Source organism: Ursus arctos, chromosome X (assembly GCF_023065955.2).
Source record: "Ursus arctos isolate Adak ecotype North America chromosome X, UrsArc2.0, whole genome shotgun sequence".
In the NCBI taxonomy this organism is placed as follows: Eukaryota; Metazoa; Chordata; class Mammalia; order Carnivora; family Ursidae; genus Ursus; species Ursus arctos.
In genome coordinates this window covers 77,912,554-77,925,284 of record NC_079873.1, presented here as the reverse complement: position 1 = coordinate 77,925,284, position 12,731 = coordinate 77,912,554, and the positions used below count along the sequence as shown (strand labels likewise).

At 43.2% G+C, this 12,731-nt stretch overlaps 1 protein-coding gene across 1 annotated transcript; it reads right to left on the bottom strand.

Moving 5' to 3' along the window:
* Positions 1-328: 328 nt before the first annotated feature.
* Positions 329-11,976, bottom strand: TMEM35A (transmembrane protein 35A). Its single transcript, XM_026483561.4, has 2 exons — positions 11,751-11,976; positions 329-1,993 (listed from the first exon to the last, which is right to left on the bottom strand). Exons 1-2 carry the CDS (start codon positions 11,868-11,870, stop codon positions 1,586-1,588), a joined length of 528 nt encoding a protein of 175 aa, XP_026339346.1. The 5' UTR covers positions 11,871-11,976; the 3' UTR covers positions 329-1,585.
* Between the last annotated feature and the right edge of the window lie 755 nt (positions 11,977-12,731).

Genomic DNA, 12,731 nt, shown 5'->3' with positions numbered 1-12,731 from the left:
TCTTATGTGCTGACTTTACCGAAGTGTGAGGGAACTTAAATGAGACTGGAAAGTTGGTAACCTCGTTAGTATACTAAGTGATTATACTGTTCCTTCCCTTTCTTCTCCCTCATCGGAATCAAAAATAAAAGAGCCTGAATTGCTTCATATGACCCTTTCTTCCCAGATTTTCATTATCTGTCCAGACAGTTTCCTCCAAATTTCAAAAATTTTTATTTTGAAAGAATGAGAGAAATAAGACAGCAGTATCAATTAACAAGAACAATGACACTGAAGAAAATACAATAATTTGTACTCCCCCACACACACAATGCCCCCACCCCTCTCCCCATCCCTGGCACAATAATATTAAAACCATCAAAGCACATCTAACAAGGAGAAACAGCAGTATGGAATGAAGAAAGCAAAGTTTCATACCGCTCGATCCAACCAACCCATATCAAATGTCCTTCCCCCTGCTAAACTCCAGCCACCGTAATGATAAAGAGGTGTAGACGAGACAACCACAGGAGACAAACTTGCATCTCTGCTTACACTAGCAAAGTTCAGTGAAGATTCAGTAGGAGTAATGAATCTGTTTGGCAGGGAAACACTGGATACAGCTCTTCTGTCAAGTTGCAGATGATTTAAGAGAACAGCTAGAGTTTGAGATTCACAGACCTCTAACGGGACTAATCCCTGCTCCCTCAACCGCAACAGTGGAGCAGCTGCCAAATCCTGGTTAGCTGCTGAGAATAGTAGGAAGTGAGGCAGCTTTTGGCTTAAGAAAATCCAGAAAAAGATGTCTGGTAACAAGTTCACTGCTTCAATTTCAAACTGTGAGCAAAGGAGCTTAGTAGGATGGGTTGGGGCAAAGGCAAGGTGAAACTTCCAATTTTACTTGAAGAATTAGATTATGTGTTGACTGTATATATCCCTTATTTTAATTAAACTTAATATGGAGTATTTAAAATTTCAACAACTGTTACGGTGGAGGCTAACCAGTATAACTCAGTGTCTCAAATTGAAGAAACTTTCTCCTAAAGTGGTAAATTTAAGTTTTCAGCTAAATTTCCCTCATCACACAGGAATACATCACTTGATTTATACCAGAAGTAAGTAGGATTCTCTTTAGAGGAGGTTTATTTTGTCCTGCCCTCACTAGAATCAGTCTATAAAGGGAAGGATACCTGTGCAGGATTAGTTCAAGATCAGAGCCTTCTCCTCGCATCTGCGTGCGTGCACACACACACACACACACACAAACACACACAGACAGTAAATACATTTTCCCACACATAATCTTATAGTCACATGCTTGCTGGAGTACATCTCACAAATACACTTCAACAGTTAGCCATATACATGTACATGCAGCAAGATGTGAGAGTTGCCCCAAAGTGATTAAAGGTGGTGCACATACGTCTATGTGGGGAGGTCATTTTAGGGTATAGGTGTACACAAGCCAATAGGACCATTAACTTGCAGATTATATTTTTCCCTTTCCCTCAAGATAAATAGATCAAATGAAAAACACACACTGACATCATCCTGGGTGTCACGGAGGCAACTGCCTGGCAGGTCCACTTTTTGCACTTCTGATTTCCTATGACAACTTCATTTTGCCCTGAGGGGCCTTCTCATATAAGGAGGGCTGCTCCTCCGTATTCCCGGCATTCCCAGCTTGCCCTGGCGGTGGCAAGGGCTTCTTCGCAGAAGACCGGTCTTCAGGCTTGCGCGCAATCAGCAGGCGGCACGTGAGCAGGATTCCAAACACCAGAGCGTGGGCGTAGCGTTTGAGAGGATCACCGACTAGCTGATGGAAGAAGAGCACAGCCAACACCAGCAAGAGTAGGAAAAAGTTGGCCACATCTTTGGGACGCCCAGGCACAAGGGTCATGACAATGCCGCAGGCCACCTCAAGAGCACCAATGCTTTTGCGGAGGAGAATGGAATTGATCCCCATTTTCTTCAGCAGAGGGAGGGCTCGGACATAGCTCTTGTAAGCACGTTTCTAGAGTGAAATACCACAAGGAATGCCACATTAACCATGATTTTAACATTAGAATGAAGAACACACAAGCAAGGGCCTCCTTCCCCACCATTCCCTTTCTATGTCCCCACCAGGTCCCTTTATTTTATTTTATTTTTTTTTTACTGTGGCCCCTAAATAAAAACCTTGTAATTAAGATAAGAAAAAAACAAGCAATCTTCGGAGATCCCTGTGATTTAAACCTTAGTAACAGCAGGGCGCCTGGGTGGCTCAGTTGGTTGAGGGTTTGACACTTGATTTCAGCTCAGGTCGTGACCTCAGGGCCTCTGGGCTGGGCTCTGCGCTCAGCATGGAGTCTGCTTGCCCCTCTCCCTCTGCTCCTCCCCCCACTTGCGCTCTCTTTCTCTCTCTAAGATAAATAGATAAAATCTTTAAAAATAAATAAATAAAACTTAGTAACAGCACCAAAGAGAATTTAGCTTTATAGTTAAAAATTATTTACTGATTATAAATCATGAACAACACTAAAAGCATTTATAAGAGAATTTATTGGGCCTATAAAATCTGATACAGATTAGCCACATCCACATTTTCTAGTGCCTGCCTCATCCAAACCCAGATGCATAGGAATACCAACAAAAATGAAACAAGACAAGGCACCGTATGATAAAGCCTCACTAATTTGGACTTCCCTAATTTGGAATCTGTGATAATTCAGAAAAAAGCTGAGCAGGAGTTTATATTTGTGGAATCTGTTAAAATTAAAAAGTGAGTACTAAGTAAATAGAAAAATAGAAAAACGTGTCCAAATGTTAGCCCCTTATATATCTTTAGAATACAGTAAGATAAAAATCATTCTCATGGTCAGTGAGATAAATCCCCAGGACTTTACAAGACCCTACTTTGATTCGCCTGATGCAAGGTCATTAATTTTAATCCAACAAGTATGTATTGAACACCTACTATAGATTATGCAATGAAGATAAAAAGGTAAATAAGACAGGGTCAAGAAGTTCTTGGTCTAGTGGGGGGAAACAGATGCACAAAACACCAGTATAAAGCAGCGTGGTTAGTGACACATAATAGACATCTGTACAAGGTCTAATTATAGCCCAAAGGGAGACATCACAGAACAGAGGAGGGAGTCACTGGATATATTACAAAGTAATAAGATTATATTGACCTTAGGGTAATAGATAATCATATTTTTCACTGTATTCAGATGGGCCTGATCCTCATTTTGTAGTAAATCGATGAGATTTTATCAAGTGTATTATTAGGTTGGCCCACTCCTTTGTTTTCAGTAAGTATCCATTAATTCATTCAGTATTTATTAAGTGCTTCCTTGCGCTAGGCACTGTACTAGGTACTTTGGATACAGATATCAGTCATTCAAAGGCCCTGCCTTCCTGAAACTTGAGTTTATATGAAGAAAAGTTATGGGTGCTGAACAAAATTATGCAGTAGATACAGTGGAGGCACACCAGAGTGGTCAAGTCTCCCTAGATGAAAACGGAGAAAAGCTAGAGTGGAATATTTAAAAGAAGAGCAGATGTTTGCAAGATCAATAAGGTAAGCATTGCAGGCAGAGGAAACTGGATGAGCAAAGACCCCGAAGCACAGAACAGACTTGTGTGTTTCAAACACTGTCCCAGTTCAGCACAGGTTGGGAGAGGGAGGGGTGAGACTGAAACATGTGATGGGGAAATAGATATGAATCATGGATCATGAGAACTATATATGTCCTCTTATATATGTCTATATATGTGTCACCATGAGATCATGGAGAACTATATATGTTGTGTTGTGGAGGTGGATTTTATCCTATAAGCCAGGGGGAGCAACATAATTTGCTTTTGAGGAAGGTCCCTCTGGAAATAGTGTGGAGGATGGATTGGGAGAGGAATGCCTGGAAGCAAGGAGACCAAGTAAGAGACCTAGAGTAATGACAGTAGGGATAGAGGGAAGGGGACAGAGTCAAGGATACTTTTAATGCAAAATCAACAGAATTTAGTGTTATATTGGATGTGGACACTGAGGGAAGTCAAGAAAGATTCTCTGGTCTTGAGCTTGGGTACCTGCATAGAGAAGGGTGTTACCATTCTCCAAGTTTAGGCATGCATCTGAAAGAACAGGTTGGGGGTGGGGCAAGGGGTAGGAAGGAGTAAGGGACTCAATTTGGGTTTTTTAGTTGAAGTATCTCTAAGACATCTAAGTGGAGATGTCTGGTAGGCAGCTCAGTAAGAGAGGTCTGGAGTAAAGATACAGAATGGATAGTCATCAGTATCCCAGGTAGAATGTACATATACAGTGGGAAAAATTATGTGACAGACATTTAAGAAATGGAAAGAGGAAGATAGTCCACAAAGTAGACAGAAGACAGTGTGGTCAGAAAAGCAGGGGGAAAACCAAGAGAGACAGGGTCACGGGGGCCAAGGTTTTCAAGAAGAGAATAGTCAAAAGTTCCGAATGAGAGGCAAGTATCATAAGAATCAGGCAGAAAGCCAACTTGACCTCTTAGAAGCATCTGGCACTTAGAATAGTGTTCACACACTCTAGGTTTGGAACAAATGTTAAGTTATTTCTCTCACTTCTGGATAAGTGAATGCACCTTATTTCATGGATTAATTATCATGAGTGGCACAAGATAATCCTCTATGAGGACTGTTAAAAGACCAATGGTTTAGTGAAAAAGAAAACAAGGGTTTTGATTCAAACAGACTTGGCTTTAAATCCCATCTCTGTCACTTTCTAGTTGGGTGTCTGTAGGCAAATTATTTGACCTCTCTCTAAGCCTCATTTTCCTGAGCAAGGTTAAGACTAAAGTGAAATGAGCCAGGCTATTGGCCTTGAATGCAAAATTTAAGAGGGCACCAAAAACATTCCTTGATTAAGGTAAATAATATCATTAATGAGCAAGATATCAAAACTTTATGTAAAGGCAGGATCCAGCTCTGTACTTACACAACCCCGCCTTATCTCTTCCCAATCCTGGCCCTGTCAGATCCTGTCTTTAAAATTCCACCTCACCCTAGTCCCTATCCTGTTCCTGATCATGTAAAGAAACAGAGTGTTAGTCATTCTTCCTCCCTCTTCCCATTTTAGGTTAAATCAGGGACTTTCAGAGAAATTAGGAGAGAGGTTGACTAGTTGGCAGAGTAAAACCCTGGGCTGAACTAAGCCAGACACACATGGAGAAGAGCAGAGATGAGGGTTAGGGCACCTGGTGGTGGGGAGAAGTGTACCCGTTTCTTCTCACTTTTAAACTAGATGCCACCTGCCCACTCTCTCTCCCTCTGTACTCTGGTGACAGTAGCAAGGCAACATTAGGGAAAGAAATCTAGACACAAGAGGCTTCCTTAACACTTTTAAGTGAGGACCATTTCTAATTAACAACACAAAGCTTCCCAAGAGGCAGTTCCTAAGTCCTAAATGTAAGCTTCTGACATGATGAACGCGGGAGGCATGATGAGTTTCTTACAGTCAGTTCAGAGCCAAGACTTGCAGATGCTGGCTGAGTGGCTTCTGGAAACGCTCCTTTTTTGGCTAAGGCTAACCACCCATCATTCAAGAATAGATTCTTAACTATACTATAGTGGAATCCGTAGCCTGGGGCCAAATTCCAGGTCTTTAAATCAAGTTCCTATGACTTCAGTGATCTTTTTTTCTTTACATTTGGTGTAACTCCATATTACTTTTTCAGTTGTTTATCTAACTCCTTAAACTACAGCTGTGGATCTTTTGTGCAGCTGTTGCCTCTTATTCCCCCTTCTTTTCTCCAGAGGAAACTGCACATGGATAAGCCATTTCATCAAATCTTTAGTTCAAAGCTGAGTAGGTACAGATAGCATCTATTTCCAGGACTCCAGACAGGGAATGTTTAATTTGTTAGAAATGGGACCAAGCTTGGATGGAATCTTGATATTATAGGAAGCCCTTTATTCTTTCTCCTGTGGAGTAGGGTGGAGACATCAAAAGAATCCTACTATTGCCAGCGCCATCAATGTTTGGTCTGGGCCACCTCAGTTCTAACAATAGAAGGGTCACGTATCTTGAATCTATAGTGACTAGAGCTCTAAAGACTTTAATTGTTCTGATAGTAAGAATAAAGAGAGTTGACTCAGTCACTCTCCCAAAGGCTCTCACAATTCACTTTGTTAGGTGTGTTTCCCTTCCATTGCAATAACCCAGTAACCATAGTTTCCTTATAGGCCAAGGAAGCAGGGAAGAGGAGTATTTAGTCAAATGTTTCAAATCCCTTTAATCGAAAGCAATCATCCAACAGTATCTTTGGGCTGAGATTCTTAAGATAAGCTAAATTTCAATTTTAGTTTTGCCCCTAAGTTGCTTGGAGAAAATTACTAAGCATTTTATTATCTGGGTTTCCCCTTTTGTAACTTAAATGAACATTTTGGAGATTAAGTAAAAAAAAAAAAAAGTCATAGCATCATGGCATCAAACAAGGGCCACACACACACATTTCATTTTAAATGAACCATACAATGAGAAGTCCATGCGTTTGCAAGCAAGCCATGGTGATTATTTTAATGATAATAGCGGTGAATCAAACAGGTCCATTCTTATGATATGAGAAGATATGATTCAGATATGAGTCAAAAGCATATGGAGCTTTTCTTTAGTCATACTGTTTTTCTTTTTGTTATTTACTCTTCACAATACCCCAGGGTCCATGATCTCATATTAATGACATTTATTTGAAGAGCTCAAAGCTGTCTAATTACATTTATCTTCCTTTGCAATTAATGACTGATCCAAGTCAGCTAACAGGACAAAATGGGTGGTCTGGTCCACTTCAGTACACTTATGCCAGTTAGGTAAAAGAAAAAAAATGGCTAATCTACTGTGAATTCCAGCTATATAAAGTTCAAAAACAGGTAAAACTAACTTATATTGTTAAAAGTAGAAAATAATTATCCTTGGGGGGGTAGTAACTGGAAGGGGCCACGAGGGGGGTTTCTGGGGAGCTGCTGTTCTGTGTTCTTGATATGGGTGCTGGTTACACAGGAGTATTCTGAAAATTCCTTGAGCTGTATATTTATGTTAGATGCACATTTCAGAATGTATGTTACACTTCACTAAAATTTACAGAGAAAAAAAACTATGAAGCCAAAGAGGGCACCGACAAAAATACATTTGGCTAAAATTTTCAGCCTCGTTGCTATCTTAGACCATAAAGGCTACATAACCGCTGCAAAATTTACTGACTCGAGTATGACTTCCCTGCATCTTTGTAGGGGGAAGAAGCCATACGTGAAGTATCGATTATTTCTTAGATGCAGTAAAAGGCCATCACGTGTTTAATTGCCAAATATCCATGTGAACGATAAACATATTTTAAGCAATTCTACTTTCCACTGTCATATAGTACCTACCTACAGAGGAAGCTGGCACACCTGGTCCTACTAACCAAAGTGGATCCTTCCCAGGTTGCATTTTAGGGCAGAAGAGTCTGGCGTCAACTGTTAAGTCAAAGTTAGCTCTGAAACAAGCATAGCTGTTGGCCATTGAGAGGCTACAGGTTCCCTGGCATCAGCTCTAATGGAGATTAGCTTGGGCTGGCTGTATGAACTAAGCAAAGTCACTTCACATCTCAGGGTCAGCTTCCTCTCTGAGGGAATAAACGTACTGTACCACCTCAGAGAGCAGTATAAGCATCAGTGAAATACTATCTTATTACCTAGCTGGAAAGCAATTAATGGCAGTGATCAGAAGCATAAAAGATTACCTAAGGACTTTAAATAAACTGCCCAAACGTATCTGGAGTGTTTCCCCAGGGTAATACAAACGGGAGGGCATTTAACTATAGGTAAGCAAATCAACCAAATCAACAAACCTTCCTTATGAGGGGATGCGAAGAAGCAGAGACTTGCCCTGTTTTCCTTCGGGGCCAAAATCCCTTGGCTTCATTGTGACCAGATTTTGGCATTTTCTCACCATTCTACATGTGGCTCCTTTTGATTACAGAATGGAGGAATCACTGCTGCAAAGAGCTGAATACCAAATTTAGAGCAAGTCAACCATTTGTTTGTTCCCCACCACTGCACAGGAAACTTGTTTAGCAACATTTGTAAGTGCTGTCTCCCAATTTCAAGTGAATTAATGAAGGAATTTAGTCAAGGGAGTGATCGGTCATGTTGAATCCATGTGGGCTCTAGAGTACTCTATAATGACTCTTGCTAAATCTGGAGGAGGTATGGGGCGACACACACCAAATGGGCAATTCAGAGAGACATCTGGAAGTTCTGCATGGGATCCACTGTACATTAACCGGCAGCAAGTGTGGAGTTTTCAAAATTAGCTAATCACATAAAGGTCTGTTCACCAGAGCACATGAAAAAAGCTTCTTGCTCTTCTAAATGCCTGATTTCAATCCCTTAAACTGACCATTCGAATTAGTCAGGAAGCCACTGCATAATGTAGAATCAGTTATCACCATCACTTCACCCAGAGCATTTCTTGAACAACTGCTATATGTAAACACTGTACCAGATGCTTCCATATACAATCTCAATTAATATTTACAACAACCTTCTAAGGGAAGAATTATTGTCCTTATTTTACCAATGAGGAAACTGAGGCACTAGGAATGTCAGGACTCAAGCACAAACCTATACGACTGAAAGCCTGTGCTCTCTCCATTAACCATTCCTGGCTTCTGCAGTATACAGGAAAGAAGTTAATAGTCATTTGTCTGCTTGGATTTTAGCAATGATTCTTCGTGGAGGGGACAACACCTAAGCATAATACTAATAGTTTTAGAACAAGGAAAAAATATATAGTGGCAGAAAAGAAAAAGACCAAAAATCTAAATTTGGAAATGGTTTCAAAGTAAAAGTATGGATTGGTGTAGTTGAAGTGTTACGAAAAAGAAGCAGGAATGTGCCAGATATTTTCGAGAATCAGTTGCAAGTTCTGACATCCAAAAAGGCAGTTGTAATCATTAATGACTCCCCTACTGAGAATATTGAGTCATGGACTTGGTTTCCAATCTCTGCTCCCACAACAGCTTACCCTATGATATTGGATCAGTTTGATCCATCAGTAAAATGAGAATAACTGATAAAATGAATTTACTTCAGTGATATGTTTTTTAAAGAACATACAATCTTTAAACAACAACACTTGGAGATCTTGTAAGAAAAGCTACTGCAGGCAATGCATGACTGTCAATGCAGAGGAATCACTCCTAAATGGAAAACAGAAAATCCCAGATAATCAGCCTAGCTGATCTAGAGTTGGGGTCCTAAGGAGCCATACCCCCTTCTAAGAGCAAGAAATGACTCCTGAACTGCATAATCAAGATCCAGCCAGAGAACTCTGAAGGGTGGTGACCAGCCAAGACAATGCTCCAATGACTCATTCATTCAGGCATCCATTCAACAAATATAAATTGAGCCCCTTCTTTGCACTAGAACTGAATTTTTCCCATTTCCTATGGACTTAAGAATAAAGCTGGGCCAGCCCAGGATTGGTGCCATGGGTCCTGTGCTGGACAGCCATCCCCAGCCTGGGGCCAATGTTCAATGCAGGAGGGGACCCTGGAAAAGGCAATCTGAAAATCCTCCTCAACCTTCATACTACTGTGAAGTCTACCTCCCAGCTAGATATAGTTCTTCCATTCCCTCCAGATGCCCCTGAACACATAAGCACAGAATTGTGTGTGCACACACACACGCGCGCACACACACGCACACACATGCATGCACTATGGTTCTATACTGTTGTATTAGCTTATACCTATTTAAATATGGTCCTTTGTATGATATGAAATCTTGATATTGGTTTCTTCTGCCTTTCAGTAGACTGTAATAGACAGCTCCACTCCCTAGGAAGAAACCTACTGTAAACCCATTTGTGGCTGGTCCTCCTTGTGAGCTCCTGCCAAGCTGGTAGGAAGCTTCCCGGTGACTCCATCTTAGTTGGATTGTCTGCAGAGCCTAACATTGTACTGAGGGTTCAGTTTGGGGGGGTGCTCTAAAACAGCTGAGGAGGGCTTGGGGGCCAGGGAGTATACTGAAGAAGGATACTATGTCCTAAGGAAAAGGAAAACTCAAAAATACCTAAGGTACACACACAAACATATTAATACATGTATACATGAAAAGTAAAGAAAAGCAATAACATATTCATTTACTTGTAATCTAACACTAAACTACTACCACCACGACAAAAATATAGTGGCATTTCACCTCCACCCTGTCCCTCTGCCTTTGGTGGCTCTGCTACCCCACCTCCCCTCCCCTCCGCTCCCCAGTGCAGGCTGCCTTGGATACTCATTTTGACCTGATTTCAATTCCATCTGGTCAAACATGCTGGGAGGAGGGGAAGGGAGAAGGAGAAATACATTAGTATTTGCCACTGGGGCTCGACCCAGGCCCTTGAATCCCAGCCACCCTCCCCCACCCCAGGGTGATCCCGTGGTGAGAGAGACATAGAAAGCACCAGCTCAAACCCTGAGGCAGAAGCCAGAGCTGCCTGCAAACATTTTCTGAGCATCTACAATTTGCCAGTCTCCATCTATTTGCAGCTCACGTTGAGGGGCTCTGGAAGGCTCCGCAGTGGGCTCCAGGAGAGCGCTATTTATTCCTGTCAATGTGTGGAGCTATTCCTCCTCGCCTCGGCCCTAACGGGGAGACCCTTTTGCCTCTTTTCTCTCCCCCGTCCTGTTCCTCCCCTAAGCTCCTTTCCTTCTTGACCTTGAGAGCCCAGTAATGGGTTCCCTCCCATTACTGGCAGTCAGGCAAAGGCAGTGAAAAGCTGGTTCTCTTCAGCTGGGGCGGGGAAATGAAGAGGCAAAGTGACAGGGGGAGAGATGCGAGACCGAAAGTGCTGGAAACATCCCCTGCCATCTCCTCACACTCTATAGCGTAGGAACAAGTCCTCTTCACGCCCAACTGGGGAGAGCAGCCCAGCCCCCAGGTTGCAGAGGAAATGTTTTGGCCAGTCACCTTCGGTGATTCCAACTCTGCAGAGCGGAAAACCTGCAAAGGACCTGACCCGGGCATCCGTAGGAGGCAAGGTGGGGATTAATTTTGCAGGAGAGAAGAGGCGGACTTTGCAGATTTTGCAGATTAGCCCACAAACAAAACAAAACAGAACAAAACAAAACAAAACAAAACACCCAGGTCTCCCTTGAGAGAAGGGGAAGAAGCTGGCGCTCAGTGACCTTTATTTGGGCCAAGACTGCTTTGTCTCAAGGATACAGACACACACGCCCAGGCGACCAGGTGATCAGCCGTCCGCCAGGGATGAGGAATACCTTTCCCGCCCCTAAGAACTGCTTGTTTTAGTAGCCCACTCTCCCCCAGCTCTTTCCCTCCTTCCCCTTTGTTCTTCCCTAAGATAAATAAACTCTCCAGCTTGCTAAACTCTTAGCTCCAAGGGAAGGAATCAGACTTGCAGACTGGTTGCCCGGACTTCGGGTGTGCTAGAAAGACGGAAGGATTCCTGCCAATGACAGGTGTTACGCAGGTCTCAGCCTTCAGGTTTACTTGGAGATGGGGGTGTACTCGCTGGGCAACCCCTCCCCCAACTGGCATCCAGTGGCTCCAAAACAGGTGCTCTCAGCATAGCCCACAAATGAAATCGCTCTTGTCCAGCTGCTCCTTTGGAGCTGCAAAGTTGTTGGGGAGAAGGTATGGTCCAGGGTGGGGGTAGGGGTTAAGGGGATGGGACCATGGACTGGGAAGGAAAGAAGGGGAGAGGTACTCGCAATCCCTTGGGGGTGCGTCCCTCGTCACCCGTTTGCTTCACTTACCATCTCAGTGTAGGCATCCTTACTGAGCCTGGGGGTCAACTTGATAGTTCCCATGAAAACAAAGAAGAGTCCCAGGGCCACTGAGAGGGCCACGACAGTTACGGTTCTGGGGGATGCCATGGGGTCACCAAGGCAGGTCCCAACTAGTCCTTCCGCTTTGCGCACCCCGTCTGTCTAAGGCGCAGGCAGTTAGCACAGAGAGAGCTAGAGGGACGCTGCGGAGGCAGCAGGCAGCTAGAATGACAAAGGGAGAGGAGGGAGCTCGAGAGAAAAATTGAGAGATCGAGATTCAACCTCTCTCACTACAACAATCTCTGGGTCCTAATGCCCTACGCTTACTCCTGGCCAAAAGCACAGTCTGGAAGTTAAAGAAGACCAAAACTGAGGTGGAAACTTCGTCTTAAAACGGGGGGAAAGTAGGTTATGCTTCGAATTCAGTCCCTGGGCGCTCTCTGGAATGAGGAATCAGGGAAGACCTCCTTCCCACCACTTCCCACCAGGCGCACTCTTCATCTCTACGGTCCTCCAGTTATTCATTCCCTTTTGGCAACCTCCCTCCTTCTCTCCCCTTTTCCTTTCCCTCAGTCGAAACAGTAGTCCTCAGTTTGCTTGTTTCTGCAGTGGGTAACACTCAAGAATAAAACTGTGAAGTTGTCAGGCTCCATTGCTACTGAAGAAAGCTTTATCTTTCTCTTCCTGGAAAACCTTTCATGGCTCCCATAGCCCAGTGGTTAACTCCAGCGGTTTAAAATTGGCATTTTGACCTCTGCCTCTCTGGAAGTTTATCTTCCAATAGCTCCCATGCCACCCCTCCTCCTATTTACTCAGGGCCCCATGCAACCTGAGCTTTCCCACCTCCCCTACATTCCCTTTTCCTACACCATCACTTTTCCTTAACATTCAACCTTTTCTTCAATGTCATCCCCTCCATAAAGCCTTTCCTTATCCATTCCCAGCTGGATATGGTTTCTCCCTCCTCTG

Coding starts and splice junctions, on each gene's coding strand:
- TMEM35A (XM_026483561.4), bottom strand. CDS start 11,870: ATGGCATCCCCCAGAACCGTAACTGTCGTGGCCCTCTCAGTGGCCCTG. Junction 1,994..11,750: donor AGGATGCCTACACTGAGATG/GTAAGTGAAGCA, acceptor ATTTCACTCTAG/AAACGTGCTTACAAGAGCTA.